The sequence below is a fragment of the Phoenix dactylifera genome, unplaced genomic scaffold, assembly GCF_009389715.1.
Source record: "Phoenix dactylifera cultivar Barhee BC4 unplaced genomic scaffold, palm_55x_up_171113_PBpolish2nd_filt_p 000130F, whole genome shotgun sequence".
Lineage (NCBI taxonomy): Eukaryota > Viridiplantae > Streptophyta > Magnoliopsida > Arecales > Arecaceae > Phoenix > Phoenix dactylifera.
In genome coordinates this window covers 1,098,297-1,118,484 of record NW_024067692.1, presented here as the reverse complement: position 1 = coordinate 1,118,484, position 20,188 = coordinate 1,098,297, and the positions used below count along the sequence as shown (strand labels likewise).

The window sequence follows — 20,188 nt, the reverse complement described above, 5'->3', positions numbered from 1 at the left end:
CCCCAGCAGGCTTCTTGTACTACAATGTCGGCTGTACAAGCTTAACCATATCGTTTCTTCACGCATGCTATGAAATTGAATTGGACCATCCATATTTTTCGGTCTACAATTGCACGTTCCATTGTCAAGCCTATGATGATGCTGTCAAATGATGACCTTAGTGCGCTACTATGGCACACTGTCTTGCAGTTGAATTATTATGCTATGCGTTGAATAATTATGCTATGGAGTTGCATTGCAAGGTAGTTAACTAACTTGGATATTTTTAGTGTATCAGCTTGAATACGATGCAAATTTCATATTGTTGCATGAATTAGGATCGCAGTATATTTTTTTTAAAGTGCCATTTCTTTTGGTAAAGCTGATATATTATATATTTCTTTTATGGTACAAGAGTTAAGAGTACATAGGATTCATGAGCTGGGAGGTGAAAGGGAGGCAGTAGAAGCAGAGTCCCATGGCATAGTCCCTATGTGTTTGTGTTTTGCTATATAAGCAGCCATCCGGTTAATAGAGCTATTAGCTTTTTTGAAAATATGCGTCACCTCAAAGAAGCGAAGGCTAGCCATCATTTGCACATTTGGTGTCTGACATTGATAACCCCTCTAGCACAATATGGAAAGCCCTCAATGTCTTCACAATTTATGCCCATCCTTCTCATGCATTGTGCAATTCTGCCATTGGAATAATATCAAAAACTCAGATACCATTTGCTGCAATAAGGGAGCTATAAGAATTTCTGATAACGAAGTTAGCTCTATCGAATGCTCTTTTGTCATACGCTATCAAAATTGATCTCGGGCAAACATGCATGCTATTATTATCAGGTCCAAATTATGGTAAATTTGCTCAAATGACAAGGTATGTGCTTCGTATTTTTTGCTGAGCTGAGAGCAACTAGTTCATGTCCCTAGGGAAAATAAGTTCGCTTTGTCCCCTCAACCATTCCCCTCCTCACAGAAGCAGCCGTCCAACTTGGTGTTAAAGGTCGTAGAAGATGGTGACCTTATATTTGATTAAACGCGCAGAAATCACGTTACACCAAACAACTCAAGGACAATATGCTACGCCTCTAGTAATCGTAGCGCCCGCAAGCGGGTCTTCTTTTCAGTTCACTCTCGTGGGTAGAGGACTTCTCGAGTTCCAATTTCCGGGTTCGGGTCGCATCTTTCGCGCGTTAGAGTGATCGTTGCGCGATCCAACGGTGGATTCGCGCGAAGGAAGGTGAATCCTTCTTTCGCGCGAAAGATACCTGGTAGATCATTCCAGCTCGCTTTAGAATCTCGCATCCAACCGGCCCAATCAATCGGCTCCACGTATGACGCCGAATGGAGCCCCGACGGTCGGAAAGCGTCGAAAAGCGTGCTATTGAATAGCTGCCACGGAGGGAGAGGAGCATCTTCGCCCTCTCCGGGTTGGTGAGGCGATTTGGACCTCAGAATTTTGCTTGGCGAGGGTTGAAACCCAACCCCACCTTAAAACTAGGGCTCCCAGAAGGAGGAAAGAAGCCGAAGACCAAACAAGAAAAGAAAGTGCCCCCCTTTCTCTCCCCCGACTAAATCTTGAGAGATCTCTCCTGACCCTCGTTGATTGCCAATTCCTTTCCTTCTTGTAGTTTTTGTTCACTCCATCTGAGTCCTAGCTAAAGATTTGATCTTGGGAAGCTACTCTTGGTGACGAGATGGCTGGAGCTCGGTCGATGGCGATCGGTTCCGTGGCCGTCGACTCCCATCCCTCCCCTTGCCTCTGCGTCGATGCTCTGCCCCACTCCAATCTCAATTTCAGGGGAAGCGGGGACGCTCACAGGATCACGGCATGCCGGAAGCCGTCGAGGTCGGCGCCGGGCTCTTTGGAGCTGAGCAGCTCCTTCGTGGACACCTGGCAAGGGCGGCGTCCCTCGGGGCGTTCCAGGAAGCGGCAGAGCAAGAGCAAGAGCAAGAGCAGGAGCCTTGTTGTCCTGGATGAACTGGGCGGGCAGTATGAAGAGGGCTTCGATGATGTTCATGTGGTAAGTGGAACTTCTCTCTAATTCCCCCTTCTTTGTTCTTATTTGTTCTGGTCCATGTGTTAATCGATATTTGAACTGAATTATTTCTACAGAATTTCACTTATATATTTGATATCTGTCATGTTTGCTGATGCCATTGGATTTATAAATCGAGTTAGAGTGCTAACTGTTGAGTTAATTAAGGACTCCTCCAATAATCACTCGAGGCATTATTTGATTTGAGTCTAGACTAAAGATCGATGGCTGTGGTGTGCTTGGAAGTCTTTATGAAGCAAACCTTTTGAAAACAATAAAGAAAAAGAAAGATTTGAGAACATCTTGCAGAACAAAGGAGTTACCATTTAGTTAGACGCATGCATATAAGGCAAAGTTCTGTGCTGAACTCAAGAAAACAACATGGAGTAGGCTAAGAATAGAGAAATCTGCTCAAGAATCTTGATAATCTTCAATACCGTTATTCGAATATAAGGTATTGCTCTCTCTCCCTCCTTTTGAGCATTTCTTTGTTACTCTGTTTCATGGAAAGGATGCTAGTAGAAATACTTAGGTTCATTGTAGCTTTCTGGTCAGATATATTAAGGAAATTCCATCTTGTATGAAAGGAAAAAAAGATGTGAAAATTTGAAAAATGAGATGACTTGCTACTACTGTTGGATGGAAGGCCTCATAGATTACCGCTACAAGCACAGATTACACACAGAGGCTTATTGGTCTTACTTGAAGAGATATGGGTTAATGAATGCTAAACTGAAATTTACTATGATGAACGAATATAATTCTTGTTATGGTTGATCTTGGATTCTGAATTTGATGGAGTTTTCTAAGGTGAAGAATGTGCTTAAGTGCGAGGGACAAAACAAGAAAAAGAATATATTATGTGGCAAAGAGGGTGTGGCTTGCAGTGATCTGCTGGGAGTTGGTTGCTAAGTATTAAAATCAATCAAGACATGTATACGGTATGAGGTTAACTAGAGGACGGTGTGCTAAGCTGGAGCTTATTGTGAAAGTGAGCCTTTTTTTTTCGGAAAGTAATCTAATGCATAAATGGTTCATGCTAAGGTCCCAATGCCATCAAGAAATATGCATCATGTCTGGGATTTTTGGTTAGAGAATTATTTGTAAATCATGTATATTGCATTGCATTGCATTGGATAGAGGTAAAAAATATTTTTTTTAGCTGGGAACTACGGTTCTCTTTTAATAAGTTGGGTTTCATAGAGTTCTCTACGGATCTAGTTTCAACATTTATTTTGGAACGTAAACAATTAAAGTTTACGGTGAATATTCCTTTTAAAGATTTTGATGTTTGCTAGAAAGAGAGGCTTGAGAGAGGAGGTAAGAGAGATGTGACAAGTGAGCGAGAGGAAAATGTAAAAGGGCAAGTCAGGAGGGCATGTTCTGAAGGTGTGTACTTTCCGATGAAATTCTGTATCAGGTTGTTTCTTCTCTCAAGTCAGCTTTCTATATTATGTCTTGAAAATTTTTAATGAGCTATGATTTATTTGGAGTTTCTTTAATTTTTTTTATGATTTGTTGCCAACAAAACATTAATCACACGCATAAGCAGGGCTTGTGACTGGTGCTAATATAGTTGGTCAATTCAATATCTAGTGTCTGTTAGAAGAAAGAAAAAAATAACTATTTATTTTTGTGGCCTTCAAAGCAGACAGGCTGCACAAGGTAGAACTGATGCTCATCATTCACATGTCACATGTAGTTGTTATGCACTTGATGTCCACTTCATTGATTGAAGATACATTTTATTCAAGAAGCAAAATGGAGTTACTTCTTGAAACTTTACTTCTTGAATAAGTAACTAAATGGAGTTACTTGTAATACAGTGTTGATTTGTAACCTGCTTGATGTCTATGTTATAATGACTTTGCTTTTGTTTATTAACTCGATATAGCTAAATATCAGTTAGTGGACAAATGAATTATTTTTTGAAAACTTTTAAAGTTGCTGAAATATCTGTGCTGACTCTATCTGAAAAAGTGCGAGCTGATTTATTTACAGATTGAGTCGAATAAGATTCCCTTTTTTTTTTCTAAGGCTGTGTTTGGTATTGAATTTCTACGGAACTTCCATTTTCAGTTCTATTATTTTCCAAGGCTGTGTTTGGTATAGGGAATAAGTGAGGGGATATCCTGCCAACCACTCCAAAAGAAGCCTAGAATAAGCCTATGCAGGTAAGTACAAAAAGTAAGAGAAGGGATCATCCTATTCCGCCACTTTGGCAGAATAGAGTTATCCTGTGGAATAGGGGGAACTTATTTCCTCCAATTACTATTTTATCCTTATCCACTCTTTAAACACACAAAAAGCGAGAGTGCAATTTTGTCATTATGATAAAAATCCAAATCATTGTGAAAAATGATGTATTCATTTATTACCTGGGCTCTTATCCCTCTAAACGCCAAAAGAAGACTTAACCATGAAATAGCCTACCCCTTTTACAGTACAGAGATATCCTTCCAAAACTTATCCCCTCTACCACATGCAGCTAATATCTTGATAACTGGCTGTAGAAGATTTTATGAACATTATGGTCATGTCTTTTGTAATATTGGAGTCGATTATTAGTTTTTCTATGCATTGTTGCTTCAACGGGCTCAACTTTTGCTTGAATATGCAAGATTGGTGACATTCAGTTTGAAGCTATCTATGAAACCATTCTGGGGATCATTACTAGCCAAAAAGTTAAAACGGCCAACTTTTTCTCAGCTGCAACTTTCTCTCGACTTCTTGGATACCTACATATGTATATACATCAAAGGGACTAATTCGTTTTGAGCATGTGAACATACTGATAGGATTCTCTAGTGGCAAAGTCACTTAAGAACCTTAATTCGGAGGAAATGGCTCTTCTAACTTGAGAAACTAGTTTTGATGATTCTCTTTATAATTTCTTTAAAGAATGTGGTAATTGATAACAAGGTGCTTTATAGTATTGGTGGGACAAACTAGGGAGCTTCCAGTAACATGTAATGGCATACATTATTTGAGTCACAGTGCTTTTAGCGCATTGTAAAAAAAAGCCTGCTTAAAAGATGTTGTCTGTGTCGTTCTACTAGAAAAAAGATTCTCTCGTACATTGGTCAAAGTTTTATATGCATTTTCTATGCAGGGCTGCAGTTTAATGTACTCATAACTTAATTACTATAATATGCAGAATTTGTGCTGGACTTAGAATGTTGTTATTTTTCATTCATTTGCTATGTATTAAGAGAACGATCTGCAAATACTCTAGCAAAACTTAGCTGTGATCATTTCCAATATGATAATTTATTGATTAAGGTGTTAATTCCATAATCTGTTTTTCAACTTGTAAGTTATTGCTATTGCTACTCATCTAAAGTTCTGTTCTTTTCGAGTATTGGCTAACTGCTATCTTATATGAGATGGCTGGACACATAATTAAACAAACCTAGAGTTAGAATTTGCTGTTTTTTCAAGCGTATGGTGTTTTTGAGGCATTGACTGTGAACTTTTGCTTTTCAGCAACTTATCAATTACTTCACCTACAAAGCTGCAAGGACTGTTCTTCACCAGCTTTATGAAATGAACCCACAAAAGTACATGTGGTTCTATAAGTAAGTCAATGTATATGTGACATTTTTAGATGTAAAATTTACAACTTATATTTATCCCATATGTTAGTATTATGCATATCATGGCCTGCATGCTTATGATTGTAAGATGTCTTACAGTTTTGTTGCAACCAACAAACCAAGTGATGGTAAACGTTTTCTACGTATTCTTGGAAAGGTAGTGTTAAATACATTTTGAGCAATCAAAATGGCAATAGTTTATGTTGACTAGTCATAAACACATTTTCTTTTACCCCTGTAAAATTTGTAGGAGAAGCAAGACCTAGCGGAAAGAGTGATGATTACACGCCTACACCTATATGGCAAATGGATTAAGGTAATGTACATAAATATAATTTAGCATCACTGCTTATTCAATATAAAAAATAAACTTAATCCTTTCTGTTTGATGCTCAGAAATGTGATCATGCGAAAATGTATCAACAAATTTCTGATGAGAACTTGCAGTTGATGCGTGAACGGTTAATGGATACTGTCATATGGCCATCTGATGACACAAACACAGAGAAGATTGGCTGATGGCTATAGTTGCAGTCGCAATATTCTCAAACACACAAGATTGGCTGATGGCTATCGTTGCAGTCGCAATATTCTCAAACATGCAGGAGACGAAATATTCTCGCTTTATATTCTAGTTGATTTTATATCACATTCTTAGTAATTTCCATCTCAGAAACTCTTATGTGTATAATGTTACACAGCTAATAAAGAATATGAATGGTACAATATATAATTATCTTATGCCAACCAATTTTCCTTGTAGGTCCGTTTGTGTTGAAATTTTCAATTAAGCTTGAAGCTGATCATTTTGGTATAGGGAAAGTAGATTATCTTCTTATGCACGAACGATGCCAGGGTTTTGTATGTATCAGCTTGTTCAACTCGATATCTGCTAGTAGATTTATTTGAGAAAATAAGAATGAGGGTGGAGGAGGAGGGGCAGAGAGAAGAGAGAGGAGAGAGAGAGAGAGCTAAATTAGGAACATATTATTATTATAATATATTATTGATAATATAAAATAACAATAATAATAATATGAGCACATAGAATTTGAATATAATAAATAATAATAGAATATTATTATATATAATATATATATATATATACAATGTAAAAATATTATATATATAGAATATTGTATTATCCAATATATAATATGAATAAAAAATATACAAGATCAGTTTATAATATAAAATATTATATATAATTATAGTGTATGGTATACAATATCGAATTGTCCAATATATAATATCTTACTATATATATATATAATCAATATCAACAAATATAATAGGTAACAAATCTTTTTTATTATAGCTCAAACACAATATCCAGTACCAGGAAAAAAAAGAAATCCAATCTCTCCCTTGGTTTTACCCTCTTTATGGGAACCTGGTAGGTGTTGGAGTTCATATTCCCATGTCAAAATGAGTTATTAGACATAAAAATGGATTGGCATAGGAAACTAATATCTATTCCCACACACCTCTCTTTGCTGCAATGCAAACGTGATCTAATATTAAAAAAGAGAGAGCTAAGCTGAGCTATGCATACAATTATAGAACTTATGTTCAGAAATATCTTTCAGACGGCTAAAAGGTTGGCTGGACACTCTCCCAAGAGTTTGCATTAATTCCAATCCTAAGAAATGCGGCTGCTGATGAATCCTTAAGATCGTTGATTTAGGGACCCACAGCAGGAGCTGCAGCAAAACCCTACCATAATGTGGGATCTAGTTTCTTAATAAATTTGATATTTTTTTTTGCTCCGGGTACAGCAATCATCTTATAGTAATGGGAACTCTAAAATTTTGACTCCACGTCCTAGTTTTGGACTCTATTTCTTCAATAAATTTTTGATGAGGAGCTAGCAGACCCACTTGCATTACTTTCTCTTAAGCATCGCCTCCCTATTTTTTTGTTTTCAATAATGCTAGTTTTTGTAGACCACAATACCAGCTATCCCGATCGTGCTCCAGAATATTTATATATTCATACCAAAAATGTATAATATGTCCGCTTTATCGAAAAAAAAGGGGGAGTGGGATAACCGGTCCCTCGCTTGGTTCCACACTACAATCGTTATGTTTGGATGAAAAGAAAAATTGCTTCCAAGACTCATTTTTGTTGAATTTATTTATTTATTTTATTTATTAAAAATCAACAAAATTAGAAAACTTAGAATAGTTTTCTAAAAACTTTTTTTTTTCTATTTTCATATAAAACTCCTGGTTTTTCTTTTTCTTTTTTTTTTCATGAATTTTCTTGCAGCCAAGTGCGTATTCTTTTATTTTTTCATTGCTTTCATTCTTTCATCAAATATATAACTCTGCCGAGGCCGAATAATTAAGAATACTCCGAGACAAAAAATTTCTAAGATTTATATTTCTGGCTGATTTTTGTTGACTGTGAAATCTAAGACTCGTCTGATTGTTCGTGTAGATGGAAAGGAAAACTTTATCTAGATATATTTTAGCCTAAACTACGACACGAGACATCGTATATACATCCCAATCTTGAGCGTGGCAAGAGTGCCTTGAATGGAGCAAAGCATTCACAAACTGTGCTTGCACCTGAGTTAGCCCCCCACAGCTCTCCTGATCTGGAAAAGTAGGAAATGGACGATACGTCCCAAGGATTGACGATTTGGTCATTTAAAATGAATGACCTTAGCAATATTCGTTGTTGCAAGAGTTCAGAGCTACTCGATGATGGATTGCAAGATTGTAGAACCCATGGCAGCGTGAAAAGTGTTTAGTTGCCTCAAAATTCGGAAATTGGTATACATATTATTAAGTGTTATCCATGGGAACAATAATTTCACGTGCACTTGTTATTTAGACTAAGAAATTAAGGAGGCATGCAATGGAAAGATATCATGAACCACAGAACTGTATAATTTTAAGTGCAATGTATTACATATGTTCCTATCTATAAACATGTCTTCTCTAGTTCTTCTCTTTGGCATGATGAGAAGAGGACCCACCCAAAAGTGGTTGGGCAATAATATGTGAATAAGAAACAATTTATTTTCTTCTATGAACTATAAATGGGTATTGTATAATCCTTGGGATAGGTCGAGGATGGTACACCCCCAGTGAGATAGGTATCGTATAATCATGCCAGGAAATGCTTTCCTCCTTATGACCTCATTTGGCGCAAGGCAACGGGATCACGTTCCCTTCTTTGGTCCAATTTACATGGTTACATAAGCTTGTTGCAGCATGCCCCTCTCCAACTAGATCGACATCTTGCAGGACTATATCATGGCAAGGGACAGTTGTGCTGCAATCAAATTTGATAGCAACTTTCGAAGCACTTGTTCCCTTGATATTATTGTACGTAACATTGCTAACTTCCACTGCTGAATCCTACAAAATGATCAATAGTATTTTAGATGGAGAGAGAGAGAGAGAGAGAGAGAGAGAGAGAGAGAGAGAGAGAGAGAGAGAGGTTACAAATGCTACCTGTTGTTTGCATGGTTCTTGGGAATCACAATAACTTTGGTCAATAATTATAGGATTCTGCACTCCATGCATAACCAAATTTTGAAATATGATATCCTTTGCATAGCCGCGTCCTCCCTATACATCAAAACAGAAGTTAAATATGGAGTAGACGAGGAAACTGCACTCACGTATGTAAACCACCTTTGCATGTCAAGTAAGCGAAAGAAGTTGATTTATAGATGACGTGATCAAACAAATATAAGAAAACTCGCATGCATGAGAACTACGCTTAATTTATTGGGTTTGACTAATGACCAAGGCATATATACACACATACTGCCAGCTTCATTTATAATGAAAATGTTTAATATTCATATTGTTTTATTCATGGTTCGATATCCCAGGCATCATTGGTTTGAAAGCATGAAGGTGATAATTATAAAGCTATGGTTTTGCCACTTAACGGCTAAATATGGATAGAACCAAGGTAAACTTTTACGCCACATAGTGATACTTCGATCATACGTATATAACAGACTGACGTATCAGAATTTGTTTATTTTACTTGCCAAATATGGGTAGAACCGTAGAACCAAGGGTAAACTTCTACGCCATCGAAGAAGCACTCTCGCCATCATGTAGTGACCAACTACCAAACGTGACGACTGTACTACCCAGAATTAATGACGGGAACAAGTAGCCTACTCCACAACAGGGGTCCCAAACATGCACAACTTTCAAACCCATCCAGAGATTGACATCTGTTAATCAGATATGTCGAAATCTTGTAAGAAAAGTGACCTCTGTGGAACTTTGTCTCCACACTTGTGAATCTCTTAGTGGAACCGAAAGGCGACGTACTCCTTCCAATAGTCCTTGCAAGTTAATTCTTTCTACACCATGAATGGGAAAGAGAGAAACTACACTCACCTGCCAGGTCTTGATCCTGGCACCATTTGTGGTGCCTTTCAGTTGCGCTGTGTCCACAATCACATTCGAGACTTGGGCTTCCGAGCCGCGATCTCCTAAGCTTCCAATACTGGTGATGTCGAACGATAGACACAAGTAAGTACTTAGAATGAATTAGCTAGAATTGGTCCCGTATATTTTGGAGTTAAAACGAGTTTTATATATACCTGATTCCATGGCCTGGTCCGCAGACTATATTTGTAGCCTTCACATTTTGAGACCCACTCTCGATAGATATGCAGTCATCACCTTCATTAGTTTGTAGCAAAGGAGAATAGGTTAGTAAGAAGTGATTGGAGTTATGCTATATATCCAATTAGCGAATCTAATGGAAGATCTTTAAGTACATTAAATGTTTAACATAGATAAAGGAAAAAAAACATTCTTGTATCGATCGTACCAGTCCCGATGACACAATTTGTTATCGCTATATTTTTGGTCATGGTAACGTGAATGCCATCAGTATTTGGACTCTTCTCCGGAGCGGTGATGGTGAGGCTGGAAACTTTCACATTGGTGCTTCTCTCAAATGATACATGAATCTGTTGGCTATCTTTTATGTTCAAGTTCTCCACCGTCAATTTGTCACAAGAGTAAAAGGTCATGGCCTGTTGGAGAAGAAACAACTCTTTTCAATAGAAGAATCTCTATGTATGTATAATTTTTTTTTTCTCGCGTAAAGAGATTCTAAACGTACCGTTGGGGCATTCTTGCAAGGCTGAAAGAGAGAAAAATTTTGCTTACGAAGTTAGTCATTTCTCGATGAAGAGGAGAAGTAAAAGATTTTGAGATTTTGCAAATGCTTACTAGTGATTTATCGATTTTGCAAGAGTTTTGCCACCATATCTTCCCGTTGCCGTTAATGGTTCCACCGCCTCCCACGTAAAGATTTTCGATGCCACTGAATAGGATCCAGTGTCTGCCGTTCTTTCCGTTCCAATCTGATCGGTCTGAAGATGCTTCAATTGTTCCTTTGATCTGATTTACACCATATAGAACATTAGAAGCTGGTGTGATGCGCGAACTTGACATGAAAAAAACTGTAATCTGAACAGAAAACCAGTGGGTTTTGCATCACATTGTTTGTTAGATTCATTAAAATATTTCTTTGCGAAAGCATCGCATTGCTTTTAAATATTGTTTATCGATATTATCGGTTTCTTCTACCGATCTTCCTCTTCAATTTTTAAATATTTTATTTTCTGACTCACACGGATGTATCTATTTATGTTTAGTTTAATTTAATGCATCCGATTTACCTAAAAAAAAGGAAAAAAAGCATCACATTGTTTGATTCATCTCACCATCAGAGAAACATCGGATTTACAAGGGCCAGAGAAGGTGACTGGCTTAAGTAGGTAGCGCTTGTTCTCAGGCACCATGAGGACAGCTGAAGTAGAAGAGGAGCAAGCTTTCTTCCAGGCCTCTTCAAATGCCTAAAAAAACCACAAGAAAAATGTCACCCCACTTATCTGCGACTGCAGATGTTCAAGTCTTCAATATCATATAAAAAAGTCTATAATACAGCAATTCAGCATGCACACAAGCGCATGCTACACATACGCCCACACACACACACAAAGAGAAAAAAAGAAAAAAAGAAAAAAAGGAAAAATAATAGACATGTTCATTAAACCGAATTGGGATTGCATCTAAAGTTGGGCATTCATTCAAGGACATGAAGGTTACCTCTGTATCATCAGTTCCATCACCTTTAGCACCGTAGCCCTCCACATTGACCACTTCTTGTGAAGACCTAAGGCTAGCAACTCGAGCGACTCTCTCCAGGACAAACCTATTGGGTCGATATTTAATTGTTTCTCTTTCTGCATGTACTGCTCCGTAGTATGATGGGTGCGTACTCATGACATCAGAAGAAATATCATCAAGGTAGCCAAGGGTGCGGTCTTCATCCAGTTTGCTAAAACAGAAGAAGTGGTTGAAGGAGAACAAGACGAGAGAGAGCAGAAGAAATTTATGTGGGGCCATTGCTAGCATCACAAACAGGAGAAGGGACAAAAGAATGCAACGTATTAGGTTTTGGATCTGTTTCCTTATGGTGGAGGAACCATGTCGTTGTGAGCATATATATACACACACAAAGGTCGCTTCGGAGGGAGGGAGGGAGGGAGAGAGAGAGATTTCTACTCAATCAATGGGTTGGACCTTTGAATCTGTGATTGTTAGGTACAAACTGAGATTCGGAGACGCAAGAGTTTGAAACGTAAGGGATTTTAAAGGACTTTTTATTCCTTTAAATTTACTGAAAAATTAATAAATTAAAGGAAAAAACGTGTATCATGTATATATGCATATTCTTTTATATTTGTTTGAGGTTTATCTACGTACTCGAATGCATGGCATAACTAATCTTGACAGACTGGCCAAAAGGGTGTTGACATATTGATAGAGAATTTTTAATTAGTCTACCGGTATCCTACTGGTAGACTCCTAGAGTTACGCATTAAGATCAACCTATGTAAAACAAAAACTGTTCAATCAATTTAAAATTCTTTACCCATCCAACTAAGCTTAGATAAACACAAATAACGGTTCATCTTGCGATCAATCATCCACAAAATATTGTCTCATAACTAAAATCAAAATGGTCGATTGTAAGTCCAACTATTGTTTAATTCTTAGTATATGAACACGTTTGTCAAGCAAGCAGCCTTTTAATAGTAAAGGGCTCTATACAAAACCACTTGCATCCACAATACTAAAAAGCAAGGAGTCCATCGAGGTATTTTAAGTTTGCTGGAAGCTTAAAAGCATTAAAATTGTACTCTTCCTACCTATGGATAATGTTGAAGATATATACCACTCCATGTTCAGTAGGAGTCCTCACTCCTCAATATATATAGTGTTGGTGGTAGTGGTTTATGTTAGCCTAGATGCACAAATATAATTGATAAATTAAATATTTCTAATATTTAAAAACAATAAATAAGAAGAATAAACTAGCAAATAATTAACTTGACAATATAATAATAAAATGAAGAAAGAGAGAGAAGATGGCCTGTGGATCGAAGCACGCTGATGCATTGTCCCAGAAAAGTTTATGCCCTCCACGCACGGGTCTGCTGGCACAGATCTTCTAGAGATACGACGACCCAATACAGAACCACGTCTTCTCCGTCAGTGCGCCTTCAGGGAAGAAAGAAGAGCACGTTCACGCTTGCAGATAGCTCAAAAGAAACTTAGAAAAATTATGAGGAGAAGAAAAATTTTCTTTATTTTTTCTCCCCAATGATCCCTATAGCCCTTTTTATCTAGACTCTTGGAATAGGAAGAAGAAAAATTTTTTATTGTCGTTTGAAATGATCTTTAGAGCCCTTTATATAGGCTCAGGCACGTCAAAAGAAGAAAATTCCTCTCCCGCAGATTGATGACGTGTCTTCTTGTGCTTATTTGATTCTTCGGCTTATTGCATTTTGGCCGTTCATGCTTCCTTCCTTCTTCGAGGGGCCTTTCCATGCTTGCTCTTGCGCTGGATGCATGACACTTATTATGGTTACTTTCTTTGGAAATTTTTCCATATTTGCTCCTACGCTGGATGCATTACACTTATCATGGTTTGCTTTTTTTAGAAATTTTTCCATGTTTGCTCCCTTGCTTGTGCACAGATGCTTGCCACTTAGCCGTTAACCAATTTAGTTTTCAAATTTTTAAAATATTTGATTTAATTCAACAGTTTATTGGTACGCATACTCGTAATGATTATTATTAATTCTTCTGGTGATCGTTACTACTATTAATATAATTCACTATTCCAGTCATTGAGTACTAAGGCCCTCAAATTTCTCGAATTCCACTCAGAAAAGTAGGAGGAGGTGTGTGTGTGTCGCAGAATAACGGCACTTGCGTGATGTTCTCGGAATGCAAAACCAGATAACGACACTGCCGTAGTGAAGCAGCCTTGCAACCAACGAAAGGGAGGGCGGTGGCCGGCGAGGGCATGGGCTCGGATGAGAGCCGTTGAAGGCATGCGGGCGCAAAGGCTTTAATTACATCTGCATTCGTCAGTCGTATCTTTCGGCCAGCAGAGAGGGAGCCTTGGGGGTAAAAACCAACCCCTGAGAAGAGGAGTCGTCTTCGGCTACCAGAGATGGGATGGCATGTCACCTCAGCCAAACATGTATTCCACCCATGCATGCACCCCTTGCCACCTTTGGCATGATGAACTCATGTACGTCATATCTTATGATGTCATTGCTTCCGATGCAATGTACATGGTGGCACGGGAAGGAACGATATATGATCGTCTTGTCTTGAAACTTCCATCACGATCCAGACGTCAAGTTACGGCGTCTTGGTACGTTAGATATCAGTCTAATCCATTACCGAACTAATCACTTCACGAAATCCCCCAACATGCAGTTCATTGCACCATTGTAACAGATTTTCTTCCTCTTTTTTTCCGGCGGAGGAGGTTTTCCTATCACTTTGTTATTCGTTAGATTTGTGGGACTGCATGGCAAAACTATAACCTGTCCTTCAAGTTAAGCAATTCAACCAAGGTGGATCTTTCTCTAACAAACTTTAATCAGTGATCCATATCATCACAGATTTTGTGGATTTTATTTCATATCCTGTTGGGTTTTGACCCACATGACCACATCGTGGTCAGTTACGAGGATTACCGTAACTGTCTTCTTAAGAAGTGCAAGCATTATCCTTGATAGTAGGATAACATAACGGGTCTCACCCTCTGCCTAGAACGTGAACGCGGAATCGGTCTCCATCACCGGGTGTTTGAACAGGGGCCAAGAGGGAGAAACAAACGAAGCATTGATCGTTCAGATTACTCATGGATCCAGGTACGCTTCCCTTTCATGATTGGTTCATGATCCTATTTACAGATGTTTTTACATGTGGTATTAGAGCCTGGTTCACCCTAGAACCAGATCACAGTAAAGGGTAGAACCAGATCATAGAAAAAGGCCAATGTTGGATCTAGCCGGCCATGGCACCGAGAGCCGACACGGGATCCAGCATCGACTCTCGGCCATGGCTTCCATCCCATCCCAATGCCGGATCGGGCCGGCATATGGCGCCGAGAGTCATCAAAGGATCCGGCGCAACCGCCGGCCATGACCTCCATTACACACCTTAAAAAAAAAGAGGAAAACTTACCGGATGATCGCCGTCGATCGGCGTATTCCTGCGGGTGACGCCATCGGGCGGCGTTTCGTCCGGCGTCAGGCCCATCCCGGTGGCGCCGTCGGGCGGCACTTCGTCTGGCGGCATGATCGTCGCCCGCCGTTCCTAAGGGCCGACGGGCTGGGTTCGGCGGAACCCCAGCCCGCCGGCGTTGCCCCTGTTGGCGTGCGACCGTCGGTGGGCTCGCCATCGGGTGGCGAGTCCACCGGAGGCAGGTGGCGCGCTCGTCGCCCGGCGACCGGAGGCAGGCAGGCTGGGTTCGGCGGAACCCTAGCCCGCCGCTAAAAGAGGAGGAAGACGGGTCGGCCCGACCCGTCTTCAGTTCTTTTTTTTTAAAAAAAATATTAATTTATGCATAACGGGTCCGGGTTTTGAGTTTCGACCCGAACCCGTAATCGTTAACCCGCTGCATTTAAAAGGGGCATAACAGGCATAACGGGTCCGGGTTTTTGGGTTTCAACCCGAAACCCGAATTCGTTTGGCCAATAAAGGGGAATTTTCAGTTAAGCCCCTGTGAAACATTTTATTTATGAATACAGCCCTTCCGGGAATGTTAAAAGAATGAAAATGTTTCTGTTAAGTCCCTGTGAAACATTCTATTAATACTGAAGTCTTAGAGGGCTATTACGAGATGAAAAATGTTTCTATTAAGTCCCTGTCAAATATTTTATTTATACTGAAGTCCTTAGAGGGCTGTTAAAAGATGAAATTGTTTCTGTTAAGACCCTGTAAAATATTTTATTTATGCAGACATCCTTCCAGGGCTATAAGAAACAAAATATTTTGATTTAGTCCCTGTAAAGCATATCATTTATGCAGAGGTCCTCAAAATATGTTAATGTAGTCCCTGTAGAATATATTATTTATGCAGAGGTCCTTGTAGGGTAATGTGATAAAATTTTCTGTCTTTTATTCTACATTTTTTGTATACTTGATAGCATGATATGACACATGTACTAATTGTGTAGATTAGTAAAATTTTAAATGCAAGTTTTATTTTAATGTCATATTATGAATTGTCAATCATGTGCAATGTCATTATTTTAATTTGATGTCTATATTATGAAATGGTTTGGTAGTTACCAAAGTAACCCAACTAGAATGTTTAATAGACATCAAGTCATCAAATACTCTGATCCCAGATATTAAGATAATGACTTTGCAAATTATGACTTATAGTTTTTCAATCATGAGATATTATGGATTGGCCCAAAGGTGCACCACTTTTAAATAATTGATTTGCTGAGTTAGGATAATTAATGAGTATCCTTGATTTAATAGGTATTGGATGCTCAAAGGCAACAGACCTATTTGAATTTTGGACCTATATCATTAATTATTCCTAGGTGAATTGGGAATCACCATAATAGTAATTTAGTGTTTCATAATTACAACCCAAAGGTGTATTATGGTAATACTGTTTATGTTATTCATCATTATTGCTAACTCAAAGTGTTAATGTTGTAAGCATTTTCTTATTGTTAATTTTTTTATTGCAGTATCTATTCCTATTTCGCTTCATTCGCAAGCTTCATCTGTTATGATCTTTAATGGAACTAATTTCTCAGAGTGGAATGAACAAGTCCAGTTTCACCTAGGTGTTCTGGATCTTGATTTAGTACTCCGATCTAAGAAACCGGCTGACATTACTGATTTGAGCAGCTCGGAAGAAAGATCTTTTTATAAGACTTGGGAAAGATCGAACAGATTGAGCATTATGTTTATGCGGATGAGTATAGCGAATAATATCAAGTCAACGCTTCCTGAATGTGACAGTGCTCAAGCATTATTGAAAACTGTGGAAGAACGTTTCCGATCTGCTGATAAGTCTCTGGCTGGGACATTAATGGCTAAGCTTACCACCATGAAATTTGATGGTACTTGTGGGATGCATGAGCATATCCTTGAAATGACAAATATAGCTGCTAAGCTGAAGGCTCTTGGGATGGATGTGAATGAATCCTTTTTAGTTCAATTTATTTTGAACTCCTTGCCTCCTCAATTTGGATCATTTCAAATTCACTATAACACTATTAAGGATAAGTAGAATGTGAATGAATTGACCAGTATGCTTGTTCAAGAGGAGACAAGATTTAAGCAACAAGGACATCATTCTGTCAATCTTGTAAGTCATGGAGCCAAGAAGAAATGGAAGAAGCCAAGAAAGGGCATGAAGAGTGGACCATCCAAGGGTAAAGAGCCTCATCATGATACCGAGGTTCATAAGAAGAAACAAAACAAAGATAGATGCCATTTTTGCAAGAAATTGGGACACTATCAGAAGGACTGCCATAAACGCAAGGCATGGTTTGAAAAAAAAGGTGAGCCTTTGGCTTATGTATGTTTTGAATCAAACCTTACTGAAGTTCCTTCTAATACTTGGTGGTTTGACTCAGATTCTAATGTTCATGTTTCAAATACGATGCAGGGATTCCTTACAACCCAGATGCAAGATCCAAATGAGAGTTTTATCGTTTTGGGGAATAGGGTTAGAGTTCCTATAACAGTTGTTGGAACCTATCGTTTGTTTTTAAATACTGGTTGTCATTTAGATTTGCTTCAGACTCTTTATGTTCCTTCTATTTCTAGAAATTTAATTTCTGTTTCTAAACTTGATGTTGAAGGATATTTCTTTAAAATTGGGAATGGTAGTTTGCGTCTTTTCAAAGACAATATCTTCCTTGGTTCTGGTGTTTTGTGTGATGGCTTATATAAAGTAAATCTTGATAATCATTTTGCTGAAACTCTTATGACCTTGCATCGTAATATTGGAATTAAACGAAACCTGATAAATGAAAAATCTTCTAACTTGTGGCATAAAAGATTGGGTCATATATCCAAAGAAAGGTTAGAGAGATTAGTAAAGGATGAGATTTTGTCAAACTTAGACTTTACTGATCTCGGTATGTGTGTAGACTGCATTAAGGGAAAGCAAACCAAACACACAAAGAAAGTTGCCACAAGAAGTGAAGAACTTCTTGAAATTATCCATACAGATATTTGTGGGCCTTTTGACTCCCCATCATTTGGTGGAGAGAAGTATTTTATCACCTTTATTGATGATTTTTCACGTTATGGTTATGTCTATTTGTTGCATGAAAAATCTCTGGCAGTGGATGTCCTAGAGGTATAAATTACTGAGGTTGAAAATTAGATAGAAAGGTGAAAATTGTCAGGTCTGATAGAGGTGGTGAATATTATGGTAGGTATGATGAAACAGGACAACACCCTGGCCCATTTGCTAAACTCTTAGAAAAGCATGGTATACGTGCCCAATACACTATGCCGGAAATGCCACAGCAGAATGGAGTAGCTGAAAGGCGTAATCATACACTTATAGATATGGTTAGGAGTATGTTAAATAATTTTCCGTACCCATATCGTTGTGGATGGAAGCCCTTAAGACTGCTGTATACATATTAAATCGGGTTCCTAGTAAGGTAGTTTCAAAAACTTTCTTTGAGTTATGGACAGGAAGGAAACCGAGTTTAAGACACCTGCATATTTGGGGTTGTCCAGCGGAGGCCAGAATTTATAATCCACATGAAAAGAAATTGGATTTTAGAACGATTAGTGGATACTTTATAGGTTATCCCGAAAAATCCAAAGGGTATAGGATTTACTGTCCTAACCATAGTACAAGAATTATAGAGACCGGTAATGTCAAATTCATTGAGAATGGTGAAACCAGTGGGAGTGATAAACCACAAAATGTGAAAATTCAAGAAGTTAGGGTCCAAGTCCCTTTACCCATGACTTCTAAGAAAATTGTTGTTCCTACAGTTGTCACACAGTTTAATAACAATGAACAACAAATTAATGATCAAACACTCCATAATGAAGTTATCACCACTGAACAAGTTGTAGAAGAACCACAAGGGATGACATTAAGGAGATCTCAAAGAGAAAGAAGATCTGCCATTCCAAATGATTATATGGTTTATCTACAAGAATTTGATTTTGATATAGGGACAAGAAAAGATCCGGTTTCTTTTAAACAAGCCATAGAAAGTATTGATTCTACTAAATGGATTGATGCCATGAAAGCTGAGTTAAAATCAATGGATCAGAATGAAGTCTGGGATGTCGTTGATTTGCCCGAAGGTTGTAAGACAGTTGGGTGTAAGTGGGTTTTTAAGACCAAGCTCGACTCAAAGGGTAATGTTGAACGACATAAAGCCAGACTGGTGGCCAAGGGTTTCACTCAGAAAAGAGGCATTGATTATAAAGAGACATTTTCTCCTGTATCTAAAAAGGACTCATTTAGAATCATTATGGCTTTGGTTGCACATTATGATTTAGAGTTGCACCAAATGGATGTAAAAACTGCTTTTCTGAATGGGAGTTTAGATGAAGAAGTCTATATGGACCAGCCCGAAGGTTTCCCATTAAAGGGAAAAGAACACATGGTTTGCAAATTAAAGAAGTCAATATATGGTCTTAAACAAGCTTCCCGATAATGGTATCGCAAGTTCAATGATACCATCACTTCCTTCGGTTTTAAGGAAAACACTATTGATCGGTGTATATACCTAAAGGTCAGTGGGAGTAAGTTTTATCTTTCTAGTCCTATATGTTGATGATGTATTGCTTGCCAGTAGTGATCTTGGCTTATTATATGAAACTAAGGTTTTTTCTCTCAAAGAACTTTGAAATGAAAGATATGAATGAGGCAACCTACGTGATAGGCATTGAAATATTTCGTGATCGATCACATGGATTGTTAGGGTTGTCTCAAAAGGTATATATAGACAGAGTTTTAGAGAGATTTGGTATGAAGAACTGTTCAGCCAGTGTTGTTCCAATTCAGAAAGGGGATAAATTTAGTCTCATGCAATGCCCACAGAATGAATTGGAACGTAAGCAGATGGAAAATATACCTTATGCTTCTGCAGTTGGTAGCTTGATGTACGCTCAGACCTGTACCAGACCGGACATCAGTTTTGCAGTTGGAATGCTAGGAAGATACCAAAGTAATCCCAGGGATG

The 20,188-nt window shown here is 38.3% G+C and overlaps 2 protein-coding genes across 2 annotated transcripts; one reads left to right on the top strand and one right to left on the bottom strand.

The window, feature by feature from the left end:
* The first annotated feature begins 1,450 nt into the window (after nt 1-1,450).
* LOC103703694 (chaperonin-like RbcX protein 2, chloroplastic) lies at nt 1,451-6,381 on the top strand. Its single transcript, XM_008786638.3, has 5 exons — nt 1,451-2,008; nt 5,510-5,601; nt 5,719-5,776; nt 5,870-5,935; nt 6,016-6,381. The coding sequence occupies exons 1-5, from the start codon at nt 1,682-1,684 to the stop codon at nt 6,136-6,138; spliced, it is 666 nt and encodes a 221-aa protein (XP_008784860.1). The 5' UTR covers nt 1,451-1,681; the 3' UTR covers nt 6,139-6,381.
* Nucleotides 6,382-8,493: 2,112 nt separating this feature from the next.
* On the bottom strand, nt 8,494-12,075 carry LOC103703726 (polygalacturonase-like). The gene is made up of 9 exons (XM_039116753.1): nt 11,727-12,075; nt 11,342-11,473; nt 10,845-11,015; nt 10,735-10,755; nt 10,438-10,645; nt 10,205-10,286; nt 9,999-10,107; nt 9,087-9,203; nt 8,494-8,990 (listed from the first exon to the last, which is right to left on the bottom strand). Exons 1-9 carry the CDS (start codon nt 12,033-12,035, stop codon nt 8,769-8,771), a joined length of 1,371 nt encoding a protein of 456 aa, XP_038972681.1. The 5' UTR covers nt 12,036-12,075; the 3' UTR covers nt 8,494-8,768.
* Between the last annotated feature and the right edge of the window lie 8,113 nt (nt 12,076-20,188).